The sequence below is a fragment of the Xenopus laevis genome, chromosome 2S (genome assembly GCF_017654675.1).
Source record: "Xenopus laevis strain J_2021 chromosome 2S, Xenopus_laevis_v10.1, whole genome shotgun sequence".
Taxonomy (NCBI): domain Eukaryota; kingdom Metazoa; phylum Chordata; class Amphibia; order Anura; family Pipidae; genus Xenopus; species Xenopus laevis.
The window spans coordinates 166,497,187-166,519,840 of NC_054374.1; the positions used below are offsets into that span (position 1 = coordinate 166,497,187).

The 22,654-nt window shown below is 38.2% G+C and overlaps 3 protein-coding genes across 3 annotated transcripts; all 3 read left to right on the plus strand.

Moving 5' to 3' along the window:
* The first annotated feature begins 7,477 nt into the window (after positions 1–7,477).
* Positions 7,478–9,493, plus strand: LOC108710072 (olfactory receptor 1496). Its single transcript, XM_018250466.2, has one exon. The coding sequence runs from the start codon at positions 7,870–7,872 to the stop codon at positions 8,839–8,841; it is 972 nt and encodes a 323-aa protein (XP_018105955.1). The 5' UTR covers positions 7,478–7,869; the 3' UTR covers positions 8,842–9,493.
* A 3,376-nt stretch (positions 9,494–12,869) lies between these two features.
* Positions 12,870–13,873, plus strand: LOC108710074 (olfactory receptor 56A5). The gene has a single exon (XM_018250469.2). It carries the CDS (start codon positions 12,878–12,880, stop codon positions 13,784–13,786), a length of 909 nt encoding a protein of 302 aa, XP_018105958.2. The 5' UTR covers positions 12,870–12,877; the 3' UTR covers positions 13,787–13,873.
* A 6,307-nt stretch (positions 13,874–20,180) lies between these two features.
* On the plus strand, positions 20,181–21,164 carry LOC108709043 (olfactory receptor 2M3). Its single transcript, XM_018248670.2, has one exon. It carries the CDS (start codon positions 20,190–20,192, stop codon positions 21,162–21,164), a length of 975 nt encoding a protein of 324 aa, XP_018104159.1. The 5' UTR covers positions 20,181–20,189.
* Positions 21,165–22,654: the final 1,490 nt, after the last annotated feature.

Below are 22,654 nucleotides of genomic sequence, written 5' to 3' on the forward strand. Positions count from 1 at the left end.
AGATCTACCAGGCAGCTGTTATCTTGTGTTAGGGAGCTGTTATCTGGTTACCTTCCCATTGTTCTGTTGTTTGGCTGCTGGGGGAAAGGGAGGGGGTTATATCACTCCAACTTGCAGTACAGCAGTAAAGAGTAACTGAAGTTTATCAGAGCACAAGTCACATGACTTGGGGCAGCTGGGAAATTTACATTATGTCTAGCCCCATGTCAGATTTCAAAATTGAATATAAAAAAATCTGTTTGCTCTTTTGAGAAATGGATTTCAGTGCAGAATTCTGCTGGAGCAGCACTATTAACTGATTCATTTTGAAAAAACATGTTTTTTCCCATGAAAGTATCCCATTAATGGTCGTCTGGGTGGCAGTTGCCATAGGTCAGTATTTGACTGTCCCAGCTGGTAAATCACCAGTTAGAGCAAGGGCCGGAATTGGAATTCACTGGCCATGTAATAGCTGGTATATAAATACCTCCCAATCCACTGCCTGTTATCCCTTATATGGACAGGCCAGCCTATTCCTTGCCCATTTCCCCACCCACCCCGCCCATGTCTGCCACCCACTCCCGCCCATTTCCTGGCCCAGTGACATTCTCACCCCACCCCATATGGTCACCAGCCACTCCGCGACCCCAAGGCTGGATTTAATAAAAGAAAAAGGTGGCCACCCTAGCGGAAGGATTGTTCCACCAATGGGATCTAACAAGAAACAGTCAGTCCGCATTTTGGGCTTTATTTTTACATTTTTTTGAATTTTAGAATAAAAAATTATTTCTACCCTAAGATTTTATCTTGCTTTAGATGCTCCTTAATGGAAATAAAAAAAACCTTGATTTATTTTCACCCCTCTATTGTTTTATTCTTCTTCTATAAATCACTAATAAAAAATCTTGCCAGGTTTTAGGAGGTGAAATTACAATTTATTAATTTTCATGATTTTAGAAGAAAAATCCCGATCATTGAAACAAAATCTGAAAAAAAATGATTTTAAAAAAAGAATAGAATTGACTTATTTTGCATCTTTTTTTACCCAACCCCAGGCCTTACAATAAATCTTCCCTTTCCCCTCACTCTGTATGACTGACTGCTGTTGAGATTTATTTATTATTATTTAAATCCCAAAGGAGAACAATATTATTTCACGTGTAACAAATTGATGACAATTATTTTCCACTCTCAGCAGTTTGTACTAATTGCAGTAGAATGAATTCTGTATAAATACCAGTAAGAACCAGAGCAGAGCACAGAGGAGTCCGGTGACAGTGGATCTCGTACAGTAAGTATTTTTGCCTCCCTTCTTTAATTCTAATAATTCTGATCCATGTTTCAAATAGACACAGATTCAATAATATTTAACATTTTGTCTTTTTGCCAATGGAATCTTCCCTGATTTTATATATATGTATATTTAGTTATATATTCATCTATAGGAAACCCATTATCCAGACAGCTCTGAATTACAGGACTACATTTTAATCAAATACTGTAAGTCACATTTTTAAAAATGATTTCCCTTTTCTGTGTAATAAGTCGCTTGTACTAAGATATAATTAATCCTTATTGGAGGCAAAACCAGCCTATTGGCTTTATTTAATTTTTAAAGGGGATGTTAATTTTTATATTAACTGTTAGTAGTGATGGGCGAATTTTACCTGTTTTGCATCGCTGGGAAATTCGTGAATTTCCCACGAAATTCGCGAAATGGTGAAAAATTCATTAAACGTGAATTTTAGCGCTGGCGTCAAAAAAAATGGTCTCAGGATATCACTCTTTACATCACACTAACAGTTAGGGCAGATTTACTAAGGTTCAAGTGAATTTTCGAAGTACAAAAAGTTCAAATTTCGAAGTAATTTTTTGGATACTTCGACCATCGAATAGGATACTATGGCTTCGAATTTACATTGACTTCGATTCGAAGTAAAAATCGTTCGAATATTCGACCATTCGATAATCTAAGTAATGTCTCATTAAAAAAACTTTGCCAAATTAAATCTGCCGAAGTGCTATGTTAGCCTATGTGGACCTTCTACAAAATTTTTTACACATCTCACAAGTCTTTACACATCGAATAAAAATCCTTTGATCAAATCATTCGAACGATTTTTATTTGACCGCAGGATTGCCAAATTTGTTGAAAAAACTTCGAATTCGATATTTGAAATTCGAAGTTTTTTAATTCAATGGTCAAATTTCGAAGTTTTTGTACTTCGAAATACGACCCTTAATAAATCTGCCCCTTAGTGATGGGCGAATTTATTCTCCAGGCACTGTGAATTTCGTGGGTGAATTTTGACATGCAATAAAGTCAATAGGCGCCTGTAATTGTCGCCGGTGTCGTAATTGTTGGCAACTTCAGAATTGTGACCAGCATCAAAAAAAAAATTTTGACACAGACGAAAATTCGCCCGCAAATTTTTGCTGCAATTTCGCTAATTTATTCACCAGCGGCGAAACACGAAAGTTTAACTTGCATTTCCATCTGGCGAAATTCGCCCATCACTAACTGTTAGTATGATAAAGAGAGGGATATTCTGAGACAATTTGCAATTGGTTTTCATTTTTTATTATTTGTGGTTTTTGACTTATTTAGCTTTTTATTCAGCAGCTCTCCAGTTTGTAATTTCAGCCATTTGGTTGCAAGGATCCAAATTACCCTAGCAACTAGTGATGAGTGAATCTGTTCTGTTTTGCTTCGCCAAAAAATTAGCAAAACTGCGAAAAAATTTGCAAAACGCATTGAAGGCAATGACCGGCAACAATGTTTTACATGCAAAAGTTTTACGTGTGCAATTTTTTTCTCACTCCAAATGCATTAAAGCCAACGGACGTTTTTCTTGTGGTGACTTTTTTGTCTCTGTGAGAATATTGTCATCAACTCTTTTGTCCAAATACATTAAGGTCAACGGTTGTTTTTTCTTACAAATTTTATTCGAATTTCGAAGTTATGGGAGTTCAAAAAAACTCCCATTATTTGAAATTCGACCCTTGATAAATCTGCCCCTGATTGCCAAATACAGGATTTTTTTTTAAAACTAAAATGCTGCACATTTTTTTAAAAAACTTTGAAAGCTGGAAAGAGTCAGAAGAAAAAGGCAAATCATTCAAAAACAAAAAAAAAATTAAAAATGAAGGCCAATTGAAAAGCTGCTTCCAATTAGCCATTCTAAAAATTTACTTAAAGGTGAACCACCCCTTTAAATGATTTTCTAGTAGACGTAATGTATGAAGATCCAAATTGCGGAAAGAGTCCTATTTGGATATTCCCAGGTCCCAAGCATTCAGGATAATACCCAGAATTGTAACTATTTTTTAAAAGCAATTATTTTTCTGCGATTAACTAAAACATTGTTCTTATTACCTTTAGGGTTTTTTACCTCCCAAAATTATTTGCTTATGTTTTGCCTATTTATTCTAAATATCTGTAGTAGGTTTCTAGTTTTTAAAATTTTGATTTGAAAAGTGGATTATTATGGATTGTTTCGCTTCGATCTTTTTTTTTTTGTCACAATTTTCTTACAATGGAAAGACCATTTGACTTCAATTGATAAATAAAATCATCTCTAGTAGTGATGGGCGAATTTATTTGCCAGGCGCAAAGTCCCGCTATTCGCTGGCAGCTAATAAATTCGCAAAACCACCGTGAAAATTCGCCAGTGAAAATTCGGCGGCATCAAAAAAAATGGACGTCTGGCGTCAAAAACGAGACACCAATGCAGTTTCGTGAATTTTTCGCTGTTTGTTGCAAATTATCCCGCAAAGCGATATGCCCCAAATTCGCCCATCACTAATCTTTAGTCGTGATAAGTTGTGGGAAATGAATGAGGTTGAAACTGTCAGATTTACATGGGGTAGTTAGGGATGAGGGAATTTTTTTACCCTGGTTCAGTTTCATGGCAAAACATTTTCAAGCCAGAAATCCACACTAGAATTTCATTATGCCTTTCATGTAAAAAATAGGAAAAAAATTTAACTATCGTTAATGTTTAGGAAGAAAACACTTTGGTTGCACAGGAAAAAAACATATGGAAAAAGACATTAGCCATATCATTGCCTCCAATGCATTTGGGAAAATTTGGGGAAATTTCAAAATTTTGCTAATTTTTTCAGTGAAGTGAGACAGCCAATAACGATGTTTCCAGTTGCTGATGAACACCCCAAGAATGTCAGAGACACAAAGACAGATCAGATTTAAAGGAAATCAGTAGCTATTTTTTAAAAAAATTCAATTGATAAAAATCATCTTTGTACCTTCTCCCAGATCTGCACCATTAGTGATGAGCAAATCTGTCCCATTTCACTTTGCCACAAAATTCACGAAAATTATAAAAAAAATTGTGAAACAGAGTAAAATTTGCCAAATGCATTGAAGTCAATAGGTTTCAAAATGGGACAGTTTTTTTTACTCCAAATGTATTGAAGTCAACGGATGTTTTTTGTCTCGGTGGCTTTTTTTGTCTCTGCAACTTTTTTGTCAATAGCCATTTTTTCTTATGGCGACCTTTTTGTCCTAATTCATTAAAGTCAATGGGAGTTTTTTCTTATGGCGACCTTTTTGTCCTAATTCATTAAAGTCAATGGTTGTTTTTTCTTTTGGCGACTTTTTTGACCTAATTCACTAAAGTCAATGGGTGTTTTTTCTTATGGCGACTTTTTTGTCTACATGCATTAAAGTCAATGGGCATATATTTCTTATGGCGACTTTTTTATCCTAATGCATTAAAGTCAATGGGCGTTTTTTATTATGGCGACTTTTTTATCCTAATGCATTAAAGTCAATGGGTGTTTTTTGTTATGGCGACTTTTTTCTCCAAATGCATAAGGGTAAGGTCACACTGGGAGATCCGGGAGATTTAGTCGTCCGGCAACTTCGGGTGACTTTGGAATATGAAGGCCCTTTTTGTATGAGGTTCTTTGCACCCACTGTCCGTATTCGAGGCCCCTCAGCATTTTATACATGTGTCATCACCTCTCTCTGAAATCCTTACCTGTTTTAGCTGGGGAACAATATTTTAATGCAACCTCATCTTTTTCTTATCCTCATGAATTAATTATGTGTAGTAATCCCTTTATAAATACTGCAGTTACATCTAATCCATAGACAGGGCCGGACTGGAGCCTTGGGGACCCACTGAGGCTGCAACACCAAGGGCCCTCCTGGCAGACACCAGGGGCCCCTCCCAACTTCAAAACTCTGGACCGACCCCTATGTACCGCTGTGTGCATGTTGTCGCCCCTCCGCATTAGTCACGCATTCTTTACATTAGAGGCAGCCAATCGGGGGAGTGGGTCTGGGCTAGTGGGGCACACGAAGGCCAAAGCCCACCATTTTTTTTCCGTCTCAGTCCGACCATTTCCATAGGTTCCATCCCATACCAAGGAGTCTCAGCAAATGAGATAAAGTGGCCTGGATAAAACTGAACTATGTTGAAAGCTCTCTATGGGGTTGATTTAATAACATTTCAATCTCTACTTTTTTCACAAATTGCATTTTTTTCTAAAATTTTTTATTTTTTTCATTTCTCTAACACTGTAAAAATTTGAGATTTATTAAGCGTATAAACCACGAAAATCTCTTATACAATACGTACCCAGGTAAAGAGAGTAAAAGTCATTGGGAGCTGCGCTGATCCTATTGGATCTTTTTTTTAAAGTTTTTCAGATTTTTTTGCTCATTATTGTCAGAAAGACTCGAATTCGTAGAGGTTTTAGTGGTCTTTGGATTTTTTTAGTGCTCCGTTCAGATGTTTCCTTTTTACTTGTGCTTTATAAATTTGGATCTTTGAATATATAACATGAAATTTGTGGTTTTAGAGAAAATGAGTTTATTTGTGGCTTCAAAGACCTCTAAAACCACTAAAATGATGATCAATGGGCCTCGTTGTACCCATTGGTGAATTCGATTAATGGGTCCTTCACATTAAATTAGAGTAAACATTTATACCATATCCTGGCTCAGCCATTGACTTGACAAAGCTGAATCTTCTGTTCCCCTTCCTAACTGAAATATGACCACATTATTACATGTTCTCAATATGGCTCTAATATTGGAATTATTGTGGTATTGGAATGTCGTATTACCACCACTAGAGCTACAGGTACACTAAGGGGCACATTTACCTAGGGTCGAATATCGAGGGTTAATTAACCCTCGATATTCGGCCGTTGAAGTAAAATCCTACGACTTCGAATATCGAACTCGAAAAATTTTCTGCTATCCCTACGATCAAACGATCGAAGGAATATTCGTTTGATCGAACAATTAAATCCTTCGAATCGAACGATTCGAAAGATTTTAATCCATCGATCGAAGGATATTCCTTTGATCATATAATTGTTAGGAAGCCTATGGGGACCTTCCCCATAGGCTAACATTGGCCTCGGTAGGTTTTAGGTGGCGAACTAGGGGGTCAAAGTATTTTTTAAAGAGACAGTACTTCGACTATCGAATAGTCAAACGATTTTTAGTTCGAATCGTTCGATTCGAAGTCGAAGGTCGAAGTAGCCCATCCGATGGTCGAAGTAGTCAAAAAAAACATTCAAACTATTTTTCCTCTATTCCTTCACTCGAATTAAGTAAATGGGCCCCTAAATGTATGCGGCATATTTGGCCAACATTTCCATTCCCTGTGTCTGCTGGTAGTGGGCACCATCAAAAAGCAAAATGTTATATATCAGCAACTTAAGAATAAATGTAGAAATTCCGTAATAAACTATTCAGACCCAGATCATGAGGGACAGTCATGTAGAGGGCTTCCAGATTAAGTCTCACTAGAACAGTTTGATCTAAAAGAATGAAAAAATCTATTTTTTGTAGTAAGTTGGCCGTGTCTCTTAGATATGAGCCCAAGTTCATATACAAATATCTTGGAATTAAAAATAAATAATGAATGTAAGTGACAAAAGTGCTTAGAATAACACGCTCATTCATTTCATATTCACTTATTTTAAAGGTTTACCTATCCTTTAAAGGTAATACCGCCTACAAACCCCTGTTATTTACAACAAAGTATCCACTGGGTAGTCCCTATTGTGGATATAAAAAAAACAAGTATTAAAGGAATTTGTATATGAACTTGGGCTCATATCTAAGAGACACGGCCAACTTACTACAAAAAATAGATTTTGTCATTCTTTTAGATCAAACTATTCTAGTGGGTCTTAATCTGGAAGTCCTCTACATGACTATCTTAAAACAACTTAAAACAAAATAAATAATGAATGTACATTGCAAAAGTGCTTAGAATGGCCCCTCATCAATTTTACATTCACTCTTTTTAAAGGTTTACTTATCCTTTAAGGGATATATGTACTGTTAATATGAATTAATTTTGTTACAACAGCGCCACCTGCTGGTCAGTTTCCCACCAGTCTGACCAGCAAGTAGTCAAGGAAGTTGTCAGGAGAAAGAAAGAGGCTGATGTTCTTTTGCTTAGGAAATAAAATAAGAAACTCTCAAATCTTTCCTAATCAAATCTTTTTATACCCATCTTTGTTTTATTTTTAATCTTGAAAGTAGGGATGAAACAAGTCCATCATTTTTGGATTTGGTTGATTATTTTCAAAAGAGTTCTACCTTTAGCTAAAAAAGAAATCAGATACTTTCCATGACTTATATAAACATTCTCCATCGTAGTTAATTTACAAATCAGCTTTAAGTAAATTTATTTAATATGTTCCTTTTCAGACTCACTTTTGCCTGGTTTCTCCAATACTGCTCGGAATCATAAGGAAGACTGATCTGAAATACATTTGTCTGAGGTTTCAATCCCTGAGCAACATTGAAGAAAGTCCATTTACAGTGAACCATTATCATTCTTATTTCCTATCCACATCTACAGTCCATTGGTCCATAGAGAAGACCTGACCATCTCCATGTCTAATCAATCCACTGTCTTAGAGTTTGTTCTCCTCTGCTTCCCAGATCTCCATCAGGACTTCTATATCCCAGTCTCTATTACAATGTTTCTTGTCTACTGTGTATCACTGGTGGCAAATAGCATTGTTATCATACTGATCAGTCATAGGCGGCAATTACACCAACCCATGTACATCATCATCAGGAACCTCTCTTTTTCTGATCTGCTCTTTGACACAATAACATTACCAAAAATCATTGCCAAATACTGGTTTAATGCAGGATCGATCTCTTATTATCCTTGTGTCTTCCAGATGTTCTTTGTCCATTACCTTGGCAGTATTGACTCCCTCGTCCTTATGCTGATGGCTATTGATCGTTATGTTGCTATCTGCACACCCCTCAGATATCACTCCATTATCACCAATAAACTGGTCACTATTATCTGTTACTGCTTCTGGATGTTTAATGGCACTAGAGTATCAGTAATTTCTGCCCTTGCTGCAAAACTTCATTACTGTGGACCTAATAAAATCAAGAACTGTTTCTGTTCCTTAACATTTCTAATTCCTTTAGCCTGTGAGGACCAAACATTTTTAAAAACATTGAGCTATATTTTTGCCATGGTGGTGCTCCTCCTGCCCTTGTCTATAATTTTACTCTCATATATTCTCATAATAATAGTTGTACATTCGGCAGCCGGCAGTGAGAACTGGCAGAAGGCATTTTACACTTGTATGACTCACTTGTTTGTTATTGGCTTATATTATGTCCCCAGGGTGTTTGTATATAGTATAAGTCAGATCGCTTTCATGGTTGATGCTAATGTAAATGTCTTAATTCTTTGTCTCTACACATATATTCCCCATGTAGCCAGCCCTATTATATATTGTCTTAGAACCAAAGAAATAAGATCCGTACTAATTTCTCAGAAAATATTTGACTCGAAAACTAACCACAAGGTGTCCGCAGTACAGTTGTCTTCCTAGTACTGCCAGAACAGCCATGTGGCTCATTGAATAGGTCTGTCATGTTTAATTGTCTCTTCTACAGCCCCTGGAATCTTTCTTTCGTTGCCTTTAAAATCGAACCAAAATGACACATTTGATCCTTTAAGTTGATCAACTCAATCTTTACCCTTCTGTACACAAGCGGTTGTGTGCTCTTGATTTGGACAACCAAACCAGCAGATGAAGGAACACATGAAGATGAATCTATGAGGCAACGCAAATGTTGTTGAGTCAAGAAAATCAATTGTTTGCATAATATCACTCTAGGTGATATTCTTTGATGTCTACATCCTAGGGGGTGCATGGAATTGGGACTCATTTACTGACACAGAGCAGTCACCCATGGCAACAATCATTGATACGCTATGTGCAGCCAGGAGCAAGGAAAAGCAACAATCTAAAAAAATGTTATTGGTTGCCATGGGTTACTGTTCAGGCACAAATTTGTTGAAAATGAGACAGATTTCCTGCACGATGGTAAACAAGCTTCATAATTCCATATTGGTGGAAAAACAATCCTATTGGGTGTTTCCAATTATCAAATGTTTTGTTTTTTTTGAAAACCCCTACTCCCAAGTATTCTGCATAAAAGATTATGTACCTTCATTCATAAAATAAAGTTATGTTATGAAATAAAAAGGAACAATACATTTGTTTGGCTCCTGCCTGAACATTGACTGTAAGTGCATATTGGGCAGACATGTGGTAGCTGCTTCCATGCAATTAATTCAATAATCAAATAATGAAAGTGAGAAAAAGCCAGATGATCATTAATGGCAAGTCTTCCAGTTCATAGTTACACAGTTAAGTTGGGTTGAAAAAAGACCAAAGTCCATCAAGTTCAACCCCTCCAAATAAAACCCAGTGCACAGTAGATACAGTAACAGATAAGTTCTGAAGAATTCCATTGTATACTACATAGCTTTTCTGTTATCTGCTGCGTATCCTGTGTCTTTTCTTATTTTTCAGCTTTGAATGGCTGCCCCCATGTCTACACAGCAGTTTGTTTATATAAAGTATAGTAGTGTTTCTGAAGCAAGTACACTATTTGTACCAGTGCAGGACAACAGTATGTTATATTACCATTCCTTTAAAACACTTTCATTTTTGGTGTTACTGTTCCTTTAAGAAAACTCCCAAACACACTGCCTTTTAGTTTATTTTTATTATTTCTACCAAAGTGCATAACCTGCATTTATCAACATTGAACCTAGTTTTTCAATTTAGTCAAATCACTGTGCAAAGTGGCAGCATCCTGCATGGAACCTATAGTTCTGCACAATTTAGTCTCATCTGCAAAAATAGAAACAGTACTTTCAATGGCCACCTCCAGGTCATTAATAAACAAGTTGAAAAGCAAGGGACCTAGTACAGAGCCCTGCGGTACTCCACTAACAACACTGGTCCAATTAGAAAATGTTCCATTTACCACCACTCTTTGTAGTCTATCTTTTAGCCAGTTCTCTATCCAGGTACAAATACTATGTTCCAGGCCAACATTCCTTACTTTAACCAGTAACCTTCTGTGTGGCACTGTATCAAATGCTTTAGCAAAGTCTAAGTAAATCACATCCAATGCCATTCCAGAGTCAAGGTCCCTGCTCACCTTCTTATTAAAAGAAATTAAATTAGTCTGGCAAGATCTATTACACATAAAATAATGCTGGCACAACATCATGCTATTATGATTTGCAATGAAGCCAAGTATCTTATCCCTTAATACCCTTTCAAAAATATTTCCTACCACTGACGTCAGACTAACTGGTCTATAGTTTTGAGGCTGAGAACAGTACAATTGAATATCTTCACAGATTTTCTTCCCTTGATAGTGTTAGGCACAGGCAAGGTCCTCACAGTGGTGCTTCTCTAGCCTGACCTCTTCACTCCCTATGCTGTTTTTTGATACCCTGGATACTTACCCTTATGTTTTCTTCATTTGACCCTCTGGCTACTTTGCTTATTGCCCCAAGCCTGATCCATGCTCCAAGAGGCCCTTTGTAGTGGTACTAGAGCTTTTTGAAACCTTGGGTAAAATTATTTTCTCTAAAACTATGAATGCCATGAAGTTATTAAAAGATCCAAATCTTAAAAAATACGAATGGAAAAAAAAACACAGAACGATGCTCTAAAAAATTCGAAAGCATTTAAAACCTCTCAAATTTTTAGTTTTTCAGACAATTATTTGCGAAAATCTGAAAACCTCTGAAAGTCTGAATATCTTTAAAAAAGGTCCATTGACTTATATAGGATATCTGTTTTTACTTGGTAAAGCATTGTCTTTTTTGTCATTTTTACACTTAATAAATCTCAAATTTTTTTGTGAGTAACAGAGAAATAAAAACCCACATATATTGAATGAAAAAAAATACAATTCGTAAAAAAAAGACATCCCAATGTCAGTAACTCAACCCCCTAGAGTGGACTTTAACCGAGTCTACCCTCGCACTAGCTAATCCTATCTCTTCTGGAAGGAAGGGGAATCATGGTCCCTATGGGACTCAAAGCAGCAAACCATTATAGGCACAGACACTAGGAGATTAAGTGACTTGTCCGAGGTCACAAACCGGGAATCAAAATAGGGTTTCTAGCAAGAGATTTCATATCATAGGCTGATCATTTAACCGCTAAGCCAGCTCCTCAACTTCTTCTTCTACTTAGGCCTCAAGGTCTTCTGCATGACCATTGCCTCCATCAAGTGGAAAAGTAACAGAATCACATAGTGCCTCCCCTTTGAAAGGCTTTGCCATCTTTACCTGTCACGGGGCAGGGTGATGAAGTGGCAGCAGCGATTGGCCCAGTCACCACATCAATCTACGGAAATCCTGTCTGGTTTTCCCAAAACAGTTTTCCAAAACCTTCTGAAAACCGGGCTGTCCGGGTCAAAACCAGTTGGGTGGTAACCCTACATGATAGGATCTGAAAAGGGAAGCAGCTTCCCCTTCCATCCCTGAACATGCCTAACCTGGTTATGGCATTAATTCTTATGGCAGTGATCCCCAACCAGTAGCTTGTGAGTTGTCCACCAACCCCTTGGATGTTGTTGGCCTCAAGCAGGTACTTATTTTTCAATTCCAGGCTTGGAGGCAAGTTTCGATTGTATACAACCCAAGTGTACGGCAAACCTAGCAACCTATACCAGTCCACATAGGGGCTACCAAATCAATGTGCCAATCACAGTCCTTATTTTGCATGCTTGTGCTATTCTCCATGTTTCTTTACATTTGGGTGTGTTTCATATATAACAAGGATCCCTACCTACAAAGCCAGGTTTAGAAACCACACCCCAATGGGATAGGAGTAAATTAATGAGGATTTTTTGTATTAATTACAGATAAATGATTTTACCAACAACAAGGTTAATGGGCAAAATTAATTCAATTTGCCCAACTGAATAAAATAAAAGGAATTTTCAGACAAACCACTACATTTGCTACATTTGTTTTTTGTAAAATGTATTGTAGTTAAGCAGAAAAAAATACCCTGACTAATGTGGAACACTTTCCTTGACTAATTAATGGACACATTTCCCAAGCCGGGTACTTTATTTATGCATGACTGAATTCAGTTCTATATAAACTCCATAATCCTCCATAATCCTCCCTGGAGCAGAACAGAACCCATAGGTTTCACCCACGTGCAGATGCCAGTTTATTGCCATCCTGTAAGTGTTACGCTACATTTGAGATTGAAAGGAAAAAAAGATAAATACATAGCAATAGTTTAAGAAAATTATGATGATGATAGATAGGACTGCCCTCTCCCTTACACTTCTGTTTCCAAATGTATAGCCACATTTTTACAAAGGTCCAGGGGTGTCTCTTTTCAAGATGTCCTCAGTTGTGCCCAGGGCTTCTCCAGGAACCTTCTCACTCATTACAGTTTCACCAAGTCTTTTGACATTAACTTTGATTACTTGGGCTTTCTTTGCAGATGGTCTGTTTCTTTGCCAGCATCTGTCTTCTTCTTGTCCACTCATCTCTCCATGTTGAAGCGCAATAGAAGATCAATGAAGACCATGACCATCTCAATGTCGAATCAGACTACTGTCACTGAATTTATCCTCCTCGGTTTCCCAGGTCTACATCCAAATTTCTTCCTTCCAGTTTCACTTACAATATTTCTTGCCTACATTGTTTCACTGATTGCAAATAGCACAGTCATCATATTAATTATTCTGAGGGAACAACTCCACCACCCCATGTATATTATTATTGCCAACCTCGCTCTCTCTGACCTTCTCTTTGACACAATAACATTACCTAAAATCATTGGCAAATATTGGTTTGGAGCAGGGTCTATAACATTCTACGGTTGCTTCTTCCAGCTCTTCTGTGTCCATTCCCTTGGAAGCCTTGACTCCTTCATCATTATGCTGATGGCTATTGATCATTATGTTGCTATTTGCAAACCTCTCAGATATCACTCCATTATCACCAATAAACTGGTGACTCTCCTCTGCTACATGTTATTGCCCTTTGCTGCCCTATTTGGATTAGCTATGACTTTAATCGCGGTTCAGCTTCCTTACTGTGGACCAAACAGGGTCAACAACTGTTTCTGTGCCAGCCAATTTGTAATAATTTTGGCGTGTTCTGATGTTACCTTGGAAAAAAGAAACCGTTTTATAACTGGCATGTGTGTGCACCTCTTCCTATTGGCTGTTATTATTCTCTCATATATTCTTATAATCAGGGCTGTGCACTTATCAGCCAATAATGGAAACCAGCAGAAGGCATTTTATACCTGTACCACTCATTTAATTGTCATTGGCTTGTACTTTATTCCCAGGTTGTTTGCATATTGTACAAGTCAAATCCCCTTAATTCTTGATCCTGACTTAAATGTTCTAATTGTTTTTCTGTACACTTTTATTCCCCATTTAGCCAACCCCATTATTTTTTGTCTTCAAACAAAAGAAATTTGAAATATTTTGGGTCAAATGTTCAATAGCAAGAGCCCCAGATTTGAGCACAGGTCTAGAACTCAAGTGAAAGTCATTAAATTCAGTTGTGAATAGGCACAAACATTCTGCTACTCTATATAATATCTCTGCAGAACAACCCATGCCAGTTTGTTTTATGGAACATTTATAGAAGGATAAAGTGATGTAGACAACACAAATGTATCTACTTCATGTACAAACAACAGGTCTCTTCTCACCATCTGTTGTAACACTATTGTTCATGAAATTCTTGAGATTTTAACTAGGGCGAATGTCTAAATTGGTGCAAAAACACCAGCAGAGAAAACAACCATTGAGCCAGGCACTGACTTTAATGGCAGCCTTTTGCCACTGCTCGAGGGTGGTGGATTTTATTCAGAAAATATTTTTGAGACAAAATTATCTGTGTGTAGCTGGTAAATTCCATTACAAGGAACACAATTCTACCAACCACAGGTCACCACCTATGACTTCTTTCTCTGCTCCTGAGTTGCTCCTGAACCGAGATCCGTAGTGGGGTTGGAATGTCTGGTCTTCTTACACAGCACGTGTCATAAAGAGGGCTTCACAACCCTCTGAAATGCCCAAGGAAAATAAAACCCAAACCTAGAACCCAAGCTCTCTCCAAAGGCCTCGCTCCCCACTACCGTCTAGGATTGGTGTCAAGCCTGGGTTATCGAGTCCAGATGTGAGGAGGCAAGGAATGGCCAACAGTCCCAGATTAAGCCAGAAGCGGGGTACCAAGGAGTAAGCAGAAGAATCGTCGGAGCAGGCCAAGGTCGGGGCAGGCAGAGTTCGTGCGTAACCGAAAACAAGCCGGGTCGGGGGCAGGCAGATAGCAAGCGAAGTCCAATAACAGGCAAGGGGTCAAGCAGGTAGAAGTCAATCAGAAGTCCGAGGAAACAAGCCGAAGGTCAAACCGAAATCAGGAATCAAGTCACATCCAAGAGCTAGGATTATAACCAAGCAAGGATCCTTTTCCAGAGCGTCTTTTTAAAGGCAGTGTCTTGGCGCCAAACGTGAAGACGCCAGCGTCATCAGCGTCATCACCCCGCACGCCGTTGCGTCAGCAGGCGTTTCGTCGCCCGCGTCCACTTCGGCGCGCGACAGTTTCCGACGCGCTCGCGTCCGCGTCCATGTTGACGCTCGTGCGCGAATGGACCTTACAATTGGTCTCATAACCAATCCAAGGAGGGAATCTCACAAACATTCCAATCTAAAAAGTCATAGTTTGGCATTGGGGTTGGTATGTGCATTCTTCCACCAATTCTGATGCTCTTCTGTGTGAGTTAGCTAGAGGAATGCACTGTTAAAGCCAATCTGGTCCTGGTTTCAACTTTTCATCCTCTATGCCAGTTATAAAAAAGCATTTTAGAAGCAGCACAAGATTGAGCCTGAAAACCCTGCTGCAAAACTTTGCATTATTAAGGCAGAAACAGGTTGTGATAATGAGTCGTGTGACAAATTCGCCCATCCCTGGTTCTGGGGTATTATACATGGAATTGGCCCTGTATTTATCTGCTGTGTGTTCTGGAGTATTATACATGGAATTGGCACTGTATTTATCTGCTGTGTGTTCTGGGGTATTATACATGGAATTGGCCCTGTATTTATCTGCTGTGTGTTCTGGGTATTATACATGGAATTGGCCCTGTATTTATCTGCTGTGTGTTCTGGGGTATTATACATGGAATTGGCCCTGTATTTATCCTGCTGTGTGTTCTGGGGTATTATACATGGAATTGGCACTGTATTTATCTGCTGTGTGTTCTGGGGTATTATACATGAAATTGGCCCTGTATTTATCCTGCTGTGTGTTCTGGGGTATTATACATGGAATTGGCCCTGTATTTATCTGCTGTGTGTTCTGGGGTATTATACATGGAATTGGTACTGTATTTATCCTGCTGTGTGTTCTGGGGTATTATACATGGAATTGGCACTGTATTTATCTGCTGTGTGTTCTGGGGTATTATACATGGAATTGGCACTGTATTTATCTGCTGTGTGTTCTGAGGTATTATACATGGAATTGGCACTGTATTTATCTGCTGTATGTTCTGGGGTATTATACATGGAATTGGCACTGTATTTATCTGCTGTGTGTTCTGGGGTATTATACATGAAATTGGCCCTGTATTTATCCTGCTGTGTGTTCTGGGGTATTATACATGGAATTGGCCCTGTATTTATCTGCTGTGTGTTCTGGGGTATTATACATGGAATTGGTACTGTATTTATCCTGCTGTGTGTTCTGGGGTATTATACATGGAATTGGCACTGTATTTATCTGCTGTGTGTTCTGGGGTATTATACATGGAATTGGCACTGTATTTATCTGCTGTGTGTTCTGGGGTATTATACATGGAATTGGCACTGTATTTATCTGCTGTATGTTCTGGGGTATTATACATGGAATTGGCACTGTATTTATCTGCTGTGTGTTCTGGGGTATTATACATGGAATTGGCCCTGTATTTATCCTGCTGTGTGTTCTGGGGTATTATACATGGAATTGGCCCTGTATTTATCCTGCTGTGTGTTCTGGGGTATTATACATGGAATTGGCCCTGTATTTATCTGCTGTGTGTTCTGGGGTATTATACATGGAATTGGCCCTGTATTTATCTGCTGTGTGTTCTGGGGTATTATACATGGAATTGGCACAGTATTTATCTGCTGTGTGTTCTGGGGTATTATACATGGAATTGGCACTGTATTTATCTGCTGTGTGTTCTGGGTATTATACATGGAATTGGCACTGTATTTATCTGCTGTGTGTTCTGGGTATTATACATGGAATTGGCACTGTATTTATCTGCTGTGTGTTCTGGGGTATTATACATGGAATTGGCACTGTATTTATCTGCTGTGTGTTCTGGGGTATTATATATGGAATTGGCACTGTATTTATCTGCTGTGTGTTCTGGGGTATTATACATGGAATTGGCACTGTATTTATCCTGCTGTGTGTTCTGGGGTATTATACATGGAATTGGCACTGTATTTATCTGCTGTGTGTTCTGGGGTATTATACATGGAATTGGCACTGTATTTATCTGCTGTGGGTTCTGGGGTATTATACATGGAATTGGCACTGTATTTATCTGCTGTGTGTTCTGGGGTATTATACATGGAATTGGCTCTGTATTTATCTGCTGTGTGTTCTGGGGTATTATACATGGAATTGGCACTGTATTTATCTGCTGTGTGTTCTGGGGTATTATACATGGAATTGGCACTGTATTTATCTGCTGTGTGTTCTGGGGTATTATACATGGAATTGGCACTGTATTTATCCTGCTGTGTGTTCTGGGGTATTATACATGGAATTGGCACAGTATTTATCTGCTGTGTGTTCTGGGGTATTATACATGGAATTGGCACTGTATTTATCTGCTGTGTGTTCTGGGGTATTATACATGGAATTGGCCCTGTATTTATCTGCTGTGTGTTCTGGGGTATTATACATGGAATTGGCACAGTATTTATCTGCTGTGTGTTCTGGGGTATTATACATGGAATTGGCCCTGTATTTATCCTGCTGTGTGTTCTGGGGTATTATACATGGAATTGGCCCTGTATTTATCTGTTGTGTGTTCTGGGTATTATACATGGAATTGGCCCTGTATTTATCTGTTGTGTGTTCTGGGTATTATACATGGAATTGGCCCTGTATTTATCTGCTGTGTGTTCTGGGGTATTATACATGGAATTGGCACTGTATTTATCTGCTGTGTGTTCTGGGGTATTATACATGGAATTGGCCCTGTATTTATCCTGCTGTGTGTTCTGGGGTATTATACATGGAATTGGCACTGTATTTATCTGCTGTGTGTTCTGGGGTATTATACATGGAATTGGCCCTGTATTTATCTGCTGTGTGTTCTGGGGTATTATACATGGAATTGGCACTGTATTTATCTGCTGTGTGTTCTGGGTATTATACATGGAATTGGCACTGTATTTATCTGCTGTGTGTTCTGGGTATTATACATGGAATTGGCACTGTATTTATCTGCTGTGTGTTCTGGGGTATTATACATGGAATTGGCCCTGTATTTATCCTGCTGTGTGTTCTGGGGTATTATACATGGAATTGGCCCTGTATTTATCTGCTGTGTGTTCTGGGTATTATACATGGAATTGACCCTGTATTTATCTGCTGTGTGTTCTGGGGTATTATACATGGAATTGGCCCTGTATTTATCTGCTGTGTGTTCTGGGGTATTATACATGGAATTGGCCCTGTATTTATCTGCTGTGTGTTCTGGGTATTATACATGGAATTGGCCCTGTATTTATCTGCTGTGTGTTCTGGGGTATTATATATGGAATTGGCCCTGTATTTATCTGCTGTGTGTTCTGGGGTATTATACATGGAATTGGCACTGTATTTATCTGCTGTGGGTTCTGGGGTATTATACATGGAATTGGCCCTGCATTTATCTACTGTGTGTTCTGGGGTATTATACATGGAATTGGCACTGTATTTATCCTGATGTGTGTTCTGGGGTATTATACATGGAATTGGCCCTGTATTTATCTGCTGTGTGTTCTGGGGTATTATACATGGAATTGGCACTGTATTTATCTGCTGTGGGTTCTGGGGTATTATACATGGAATTGGCCCTGTATTTATCTGCTGTGTGTTCTGGGGTATTATACATGGAATTGGCCCTGCATTTATCTACTGTGTGTTCTGGGGTATTATACATGGAATTGGCACTGTATTTATCCTGATGTGTGTTCTGGGGTATTATACATGGAATTGGCCCTGTATTTATCTGCTGTGTGTTCTGGGGTATTATACATGGAATTGGCACTGTATTTATCTGTTGTGTGTTCTGGGGTATTATACATGGAATTGGCACTGTATTTATCTGCTGTGGGTTCTGGGGTATTATACATGGAATTGGCCCTGTATTTATCTACTGTGTGTTCTGGGGTATTATACATGGAATTGGCACTGTATTTATCTGCTGTGTGTTCTGGGGTATTATACATGGAATTGGTCCTGTATTTATCTGCTGTGTGTTCTGGGGTATTATATATGGAATTGGCCCTGTATTTATCTGCTGTGTGTTCTGGGGTATTATATATGGAATTGGCACTGTATTTATCCTGACATTTGTTCTGGGGTATTATATAAGGTGCTGGTAAGATAAGCAGATAAACAAGGCGTCAAATGCATTTTGTCTGCTAAGTAAATCCATAGAGGATAGCTGTATATTTTCTTCTATTAAATAGGCCCTGAAGCACTTTGAAAACAAGACTAGAATTCTGTACTCATCCAATTAATGAGCATATTTTTCAAGGTCAGCAATTAATTTTTGCACATGAGATTCCACTTCTCTATATAAACTCAGCAGAGATAGGAATGTGCCATTAACCTGCATGGATCAGAGCAGAACATTGTATATTTCACCAGATGCAGCTGATATCTCTAACTGCAAGTGTTTAGTGTTAGTTTCAAAAATATGAATACAGATATAAATATATAGATAGACAGACAGTCAGATATATAGATGCTTATTTAAGCTTTCAAACTAAGTCACAGATTCATAGAAGGTTTAAAATCATCATTGTAGGACAATTATTGTTTTGTTCTTGAGTCTCCATTGTTACTACGTTGTCAGTTTTAGTTTGTATTCATCTAAAAAAGTATTTAAAGCTGTTTGAAGCTGTAGACAGAAATATACAAAATTGTACCAATGTATGTATTTCATGGTTTGGTAGAACTTACAGTATATAGTTAAGATGCTGAGACAACTGAAAATATATATTCTCTGAACAGTAGCAATAGATGTTCCAAACACTTTTTATATTATAAAATGAAATGTAATCTTTCCAAATTCACACATTATTATGTTTGTTACAAACTGCTTCGATCACGTTACAAGATTTTATCCAGATGGCTCTATAGACCTATGAAATTGAAAAACATTATCCAATTTTCTGGATCAACAGAGGTCCACTGGAAGTACAATAAAGATAAAGGCAGATACAAGTCAACACTTTGACTCACTTCGACAACATTTTGATGGCACTTTTGTATTATTGGAGTCATATTGAAAAGTGCCAACCTGGTGCTGCCTTGAGCAAAGACAATTTGACATTATTTTCCTTTCTTTGAAAGACTTGATCATTTATTTGTCAATTGGCTACGATGTTATATTGGCTAGGTCTTGGCAACACAAACTACAAATACACACCTGGCTCTAACCAATAACAAGGTCTTTAAGTATCTTTATTTGCATTCATTATAATTACTGTTCTTGGAATCTCTTTGCAGGTTGACCCAGTTCATAACAAACGTCAACTTTCTTTTGTAGATTCCCATATCCCATATCAGAGCTCTGTGCAGAAGATCCTCCCTATCGCCATGTCTAATCAATCTGCCGTCTCTGAGTTCATCCTCATTGGATTCCCAGGTCTCCAGCAGAAATTCCACATTCCAGTCTCCATTACAATGTTTCTTGTCTACTGTGTTACACTGTTGGCCAACAGCTCTGTTCTCCTATTGATCCTTCTGAAAGAGCAACTCCACCAGCCGATGTACATTATAATGAGAAACCTCGCTCTCTCCGACCTGCTCTTTGACACAATAACATTACCGAAAATTATTGCCAAATATTGGTCTGGAGCAGATTCTATAACATTCTACTGGTGCTTCTTCCAGCTCTTCTGTGTCCATTCCCTTGGAAGCCTTGACTCCTTCATCATTATGCTGATGGCTATTGATCGTTATGTTGCTATCTGCAAACCTCTCAGGTATCACTCCATCATCAGCAATAGGCTGGTGTCTCTGCTCTGCTACTTTTTATGGCTCTTTGCTGCCTTAATTGGGTCCATTCCTGCAGCCATAGCTGGACAACTCCCTTACTGTGGGCCTAATCGTGTCAGGAACTGTTTCTGTGTGAGCACAGCTGTCACAGTATTGGCATGTGTAGATGTTACATTGGCAAGACGAATTGCCTTTATTAGTGCTATGTGTGTGCTCCTCCTGCCTTTGACCTTTATTATACTCTCATATATTCTCATAATCAGGGTTATACACTCATCAACCAACAATGAAAACTCCTTTTACTTTTACACCTGTACTACTCATTTAATGGTCATTGTCTTGTATTATATCCCCAGGGTGTTTGTATATAGTACAAGTCAGATCCCTTTGATCCTTGATGCTGATATCAACGTCTTTCTCCTTTGTCTCTACACATTTGTTCCCCATTTAGCCAACCCCATTATATATTGTCTTAGAACCAAAGAAATTGGAAATATTTTTGCACAAAGTTTCAATAATATATTTCTTGTAAAATGTTTGCAGACATCTAGAACCCTGCAGCGACTATGGTAGATTGTGCATTTAGAGGTTATTATTAAAATTAAAGATTGCATTTTCTCTGCAATTCTAGAACACTATCTGCAATTTTTATTTTGAATTTGAGTTTTTACGAGATTTATCAAATCGCAAAAACAAGGTTTTCCAACCAAAATAATCAGCTTCTATATAAGTCAACTAGAGGTGTAAGTATATTATTTTTGGAGTCAAATTAGTATAAATCAATGGAACAATGCACATTTTCTTATCATTTGCATTTTTTCTCAACTGTTACCATATTTATGGGAAAAAAACCTTGAATTGGAAAAAATTAATATCTCATTATTTTTGTAAATTTTAATGTTTATAAAAACTTATAAGAATAGAATAATAGAACACATAGGCTTCTGTAGAGCTGTAAACATTTTTAGCTGCTGATTTTTCTCAATTGAATTTTCAAGACTTTTTTTGATTGATATGTGTTGGAAATCTGAGTTTGAAGCTCAAATTCATCCTTTTTTTTCTTTTTGCACAAAACAAAGCATCTCGTTTTTTCTATTCAAATCCACAGGGGTCATTTAACCTTAGGCGTCACCTCATTGGTGAATTTTCTTCCAATTAAGTTTTTTGACTTACCATAGAGAAGAATGGCAAGTTTTTAAGTGGGAGATAGAATCAGATTCAGCATGGAGATATGGATGGGTGGAAGAACACAGATGCTGGTGAGGAAATTAACCTTCTGCAAAGAAAGGCCACGAAAAATAATTACAGTTATAATGTCAATGATCTTCAAAAATATATAGATATTATAAAATGCTCACTCCCTGACAATGGATACAACTGGCTTTTGGGTGCAATTATCTTACAAAGAAATAATTGAATTGTCTCCAGGCAAAGTCTGTACCAAAAGTTTCAGCTGCTGTTTCTTTATAGACTTGCTTGGGAGACAATTCTCAGGTTTTACAAGCAGAGTCCCTAACCCAGAAATAGCTCCAAGGTCCCCCTCGCGGCTCACTCTTCCGACTATAACAACTACCTTTTACTTCGGGGGAAGCCCTCCAATACCCGGGTGCCACCAGGTCTCAATGTGAGAGGACCAGCGAGAGAGTTCAGGACAGGCAAGGGAACCGAACATTGTAACTGGAACAGAGAACAAGGAGAGTGGTCAAGGGACAGGTCGGGTCGATACCAATCAGGAGAAGCAGTACAGATTTATGAGCTGAGAGAGTAGTCGAGGTCACAGGCCGAGTCAAACACACCAATATCGCAGTACAAAGCGGGGACGCCCGCCGCAACGTCCTTCTCCTTCACTGCCGGCTTCCTAATGTGCGTCGCGCGTGCACTTCCAGTTTTTATAGGCGCATGCGTGCTGGCGTGAAATTCAAATAGGATTTAAAGAGAGATTTTCTTCTATGTCATTGCCCGTGATAGGTTTTGTTCCTGGTGCTGTTAGCTGTTACTATTCTGTTTGAATCTGATCCTGATTATCTGCTTTGACCCCTGCCTGGCTGTTTGACTACTCTGAT

Bases quoted from the DNA above. Each gene is read 5' to 3' on its own strand.
- LOC108709043 (XM_018248670.2), top strand. From the start codon at position 20,190: ATGTCTAATCAATCTGCCGTCTCTGAGTTCATCCTCATTGGATTCCCA.
- LOC108710074 (XM_018250469.2), top strand. From the start codon at position 12,878: ATGACCATCTCAATGTCGAATCAGACTACTGTCACTGAATTTATCCTC.
- LOC108710072 (XM_018250466.2), top strand. From the start codon at position 7,870: ATGTCTAATCAATCCACTGTCTTAGAGTTTGTTCTCCTCTGCTTCCCA.